The following is a 4,857-nucleotide window of genomic DNA, read 5'->3' on the forward strand; positions in this document are numbered from 1 at the left end:
CTGGCGAGCTTCGCCGGCGCACATCTCGCCACATCTCCCCATATCTCCCCATCTCTCCCCCTCCACAGCTGGCGAGCTTCGCCGGCGCCAACTTGGTCGGCGCCTCCCTCGTCGACTCGAGCTTCCGCGACGCGGAGACAAGAGCGGCCCGCTAGACGCCAGGGGCGCCCCCCCGCTACTGAGCCCTCCTCGACTCGTCCCCACCCAGGCCTTCAAGGGGGCCCAGCTCCTGCGCGCCGACGTGCGCAACGCCGACTTTACGCGCGCGGATCTGCGGGGGGCGGACTTCACGTCGGCCAAGGTTGAGGGCGCGAGCTTCATCAAGGCACATGCATACACGCGCAAGAGCAAACGCACGCACGCACGCACGCACGCACGCACGCACGCACGCACGCACGCACGCACGCACGCACGCACGCACGCACGCACGCACAATTCAGATCACACGACTCTGCGAGAGAACGAACCACACAAATTAGAGGTGGACGTGCGCGGGATGTCGAGGCCGGCTATTCACGCGTTCTCAACCGTTGAATATCGCCGGTTCACTGCACCACCGTGCATCATGAAGGCGGACCTGACCGGCGCCTCCTTCAAGGAGGCGCACATCGCCGGCGTCGACTTCCGAGAGGCGGCTGTACAGGGGGTCGACTTTTCTGGCTGCTTTGGTAAGGACGCCGCCCTCTTCGACCCAACTGCTATCTAAAGTTGTAATTCCGGGTAGCCATACCTACCGTGTGCAAAGCCGTATCAACGCCGTACGGCTTTATGTGTGTGCGCATGTGGCCATGTGCGCATCTCGATACTATATGTGTTCACACTGATTTATACACAGTCACAGAAGTAAGGACCACATAAAATATTGAATATATTGCTCCAAAACTCCAATAGTTAGAGATGCGATCAATATCAATATATATTGCAATAGTTAGAGGGGCTAGGGCTGCTCCCGTGGTCCCGGCCGTTCGTTGTACGTTCGACGGACTGCTGGACGTGAGCACACTATATTACTTTTTTTCTCCTGATTTTTGCCCTTCGGCGAGCGCTGCTAACCATCCCGGGCGCAACCAGCCGGCAGCCGACGCCTCGCCGGCCCAGCCGCCGCAGCCTGGCCTGACGCCACAGTGCTTGAAGGAGATTCAGATTGAGGCCTGTCATGCTCGCAACTGTCGTGCGGGGTCGGACAAAAAACCCGCGAAAAAAACAGTCCAACAAACAGCTTGAGAGTGATCAATACATCAATATATTGTCAATAGTTAGAGGGGATGCTGTCAATAATCAATACCAATAGTTACAGGGGCGAGAATCAATCTTTTATGTGGTCCTTACACAGAAGTCGCGAGAGCCGAGACACACGACAGTACTCACTCTACTCATAAGCCGTAGAGAGCACTTTTGCAAGCCCGCGCCTGCTGCCACTCCCGGATCATCCGGCGCAGCGTGTGGTTGGGGGCGAGGAAGCTGTGCACGAGCGCCTCGCCCGTCATCGGGCTCGTCGACTTGGTCGCGAGCCAGCGCTCGTACGAATGGCCATGTCCGCCGCCATCACGGAGCAGGCGTGGGTCGCCGCCGCGTGCCACGTACTCCACCTTGGCCTCCAGCTGCGTGAGGTGCCTTGAGCGGCGCCATCCCCGTGAGCCCCTGCAGCTCCGCCCGCACCTGCTCGTGGGCAGCGGGACCGCACATGAGCACGCCTAGGAGCAGCACGGCGCGGCCGGGCGCGCGCGGCAGCGATGGGGAGCACGGCGGAGGCGCAGGCCACAAGAGTGTGGAGAAGAAGGCGGGACATGATGCGTGCAAGAGGAGGAGGCTTTCGAGAACGGTCAATCGAGGCCGAGGTCGCCATTGGCCGCCTCCATGTCTTCGTCGCCGTGGTCAACACTGACGCAGCGCCTATGCGTGAGAACACCCGCACGCGTGTTAGGAGGCGCGGCCCTAGAGGGGGGGGGGGGGGGGGCGTCGAAAACCCCGGCTGCCGAGCCCCCGGGCGTGGCGAGTCAGGCGGCGAGTCATCCCCAATGGGGGAAAAGGGCCCCTTGGACGGCGTGCCGGGCATGGTGTGCAACCCCCCAATGGTCCCCCCCGTCTGGTCGGGGCGCTGCGCCCAGAAGGACAATCTGGGACCAGGAGATGAAGCTCGAGCCCGCGGAGGTCCGACGCGGACCCTCCCCCCGTGGGCATGCGGAGTGCGGCGCTGGCGCAGGGAGGTGCCCAAGGGGATGGAGCTGAGGTACGAGCGCCTGCTCGCGGTCTGTGCGGGCCGCTCGTCCTCCTCGCCCTTCTTTCGTCCTCCCGTCCCTCCCCTCCACCATGGCCTTCTCGGCACTTCTTTCTCCATCCGCCTCGCCCTGCCTTTTCGTATCGTGCCGTTCGCCCTCCATTCGGTGACCTCCATAGCTGTCCGCCTCCTTTTGGGAAGGCTGCGGCTGCGGCTGCTGATGCGATCGCCAAGGGCATACTGCCGGAGGAGGCGATAGCCCTCCTCAGGGAAGCCCTCGGCAACATCACCTGTGGGGAGGCGGCAACCTCTACGATGCTATCTCCGCCGCCAGGTTGCCGCCTCACTTGTGGAGAGGCAGCAGCCTCTACCACGCCATTCCCGCCGCCGCCACCACTCTACTTTGGTCTCTCCGCGATAGACCTTTGGGAGACGGTCCAGCTCTATCATGGAAAGGGGCGAAAGGTGCCAGTGACCGAGTTTGGGAGAACGCCTCGTGGGCTTTCTTCAACGCCACCTTTGGCAGGACCATGTCAGAAGCTGTCTTCCGGGAAGCTGCAGCAATCGAGTTCAAGGCTTCAGTATTCGAGAAGGATAGTTTCGGCGCCTTGACCCAGCAAGGAGGAGCTCAGATTGTGAAGCATTCCTGAAGACCCTCGACCACATTGCGGACCCTGAGAGAGAGAGAGATTTTTAGCAATACCAAACCACTCTAACACTCACACGTAATTTGGGGCCTGGAGCCCTGTTGGTTTGGTCGGACCCTGCCAATCCGCAATCCTAGCATCTCTTGCATCCATCCCCGCTGTTCTCCAAAACAACAAAACTCTCTCTCTGTTCTCCCGGTTTGTAATGTGTGGGAGTTCTGACATATATAAAATACAGCCACTCTCAAAGCTCACTGACAGACAGATAGATAGATAGGAACATAGGAAGGCGAAACACAGTCCGACCAACGACTGGGACACCAACGCGGTATGGGTGGACGCAAGACGGGCGATGACGGTCACACAGGAGCGACACACAGAACCACAAGACAAGACACTCACTGACACGAGACAAGGGACGGCCGTACTTTGCGCGTGCGCGCGGCCTGGCATGCACGCGGTGGCCTCGCCCGAGCAACCAGCCGACAGTGGGCCTGCCCAGCCTTCTTCTGAGCCATCCCCAGAGACTCCCTCCGCTGCCGTCGGCCCCGCAGTCCCGGCCGACATGCCCGCCGCATGGCCTGCGCACACGCCACAAACGCCAGTTCAACAACCCGCAGGTTTGGCAGCTCTGGGCGGGAGCCAGCCGGGCTCGCTGCCAGCTCCCACCACGAACTTGCCACCACCGTCAGCCCCTGCCGCTCTCTCCGCCAGCACCATCGCTCCCGGCGCCTCCAATCCATCCTTCAACCAGTGCAGCGACAACCACACGAGCTCCATCCTGCCTCCTGCTGCTGGCCGCCAGCCACAGCAACCAGCTGATGCACCAACCACCACCGCCCTTGCTGTCAACTGCTCATCTCCTACTGCTGGACACGCTACTCCATTCCTTTGCGAGCCACCTCCTCGTGCCGCAGCGCCTGAACCGTCCACGTCCACTGAATGCTCCTCGCAGTCCAACCTGCAGACGCAGTTGCCACCTGATTGGCGCCATCTGGCTGCCTCTTCAACTCTCAACCCTGGAGCTGCGCCATTCCAGCCGACCTTCCCTCAGAGCCCCCAACACCGACCCCGCGGCCCCAACTTCACCGCCGGCTGCCCACTCTGGTGTACCAACTGCGTGCAACGCTTCTCTTCCAGAGCACAACTTTGGGATCATCTCGAACACTGCCGGTCAACAGCCACACGCCCCCTCGCTACCACTTTGAAGCGGAAATGAGACAACCCCCCTCCCGCCCTGGGACCTGCACCACTGCCCGTTCTCACCTATGCAGATGCTGCCACCGCTCCCCCCGCCAAACGCCACCAATCCATCCACAACAGCGCCAGTGGAACCACAATCCCCACGATCGCCCTCCCTGATGGCACAGTTTACTATGATACCCGACCCCCTTCACACACTCCTGCCATGGAATATGCCGCCAACCTCCGCCGTGCAGACACGATCCAGCAGTTTGGCTGCCACCACCTCACCAAATAACCCCCCCCCCCCCCTCCTTGCGAGCACGAACCATCCCCCACCATCTCCTCCCCATGCCCCACTTTTGCCCCTGCCCTCCCTTGCGCCCCTCACCCAACAACCACCCAATCCCCACACACATCAACATTTAGCGGCCCGTGCACTGTGATGTGAGGCTTCACTGTACAATTAATAATAAGCCGGATAAGGCTTCGGCCACCGAGGCTGCGGCCACCGAGGCTTCGGCCAACGAGGCTTCGGCCAACGATATTATTACTGCTCCACTCCCCCACCCCGCCAAGTATGTTCTAGGAATTCTAGACAACCTCGCAAGGCTCTCTGAGAACGGCTTGCACGGTCGGTGTGGAACGTACTCAGCGCGATGGACCTCCTCGGTACCTACCTCTTCGAAGCCTGTAGTGTCTTACAATCTTGTCGCCGACGGGACGTCCCCAAGGCGTCGGTGCTCGATGGCGGACTGCTCAGTACGCCTTGTACAGTGACTTGTGTCTCGTTGCTTCTACTGCAGCCGT

The 4,857-nt window shown here is 61.0% G+C and overlaps 1 protein-coding gene across 1 annotated transcript in view; it reads left to right on the top strand.

Annotated features, from left to right (window-relative positions):
- The window catches only part of EMIHUDRAFT_452444 (pentapeptide repeat protein), a gene marked incomplete at its 5' end in the record, with an annotated part of 3,877 nt that extends 2,888 nt beyond the window's left edge, over positions 1–989 (top strand). The window contains 2 exons of the mRNA XM_005763730.1: positions 209–301; positions 572–989. Coding sequence (XP_005763787.1) covers positions 209–301; positions 572–706 — 228 coding nt within the window. The 3' untranslated portion in view covers positions 707–989. The remainder of the gene's footprint in view (positions 1–208; positions 302–571) is intronic.
- Between the last annotated feature and the right edge of the window lie 3,868 nt (positions 990–4,857).

The sequence above is a fragment of the Emiliania huxleyi genome (genome assembly GCF_000372725.1).
Source record: "Emiliania huxleyi CCMP1516 unplaced genomic scaffold EMIHUscaffold_62, whole genome shotgun sequence".
Taxonomy (NCBI): domain Eukaryota; phylum Haptophyta; order Isochrysidales; family Noelaerhabdaceae; genus Emiliania; species Emiliania huxleyi.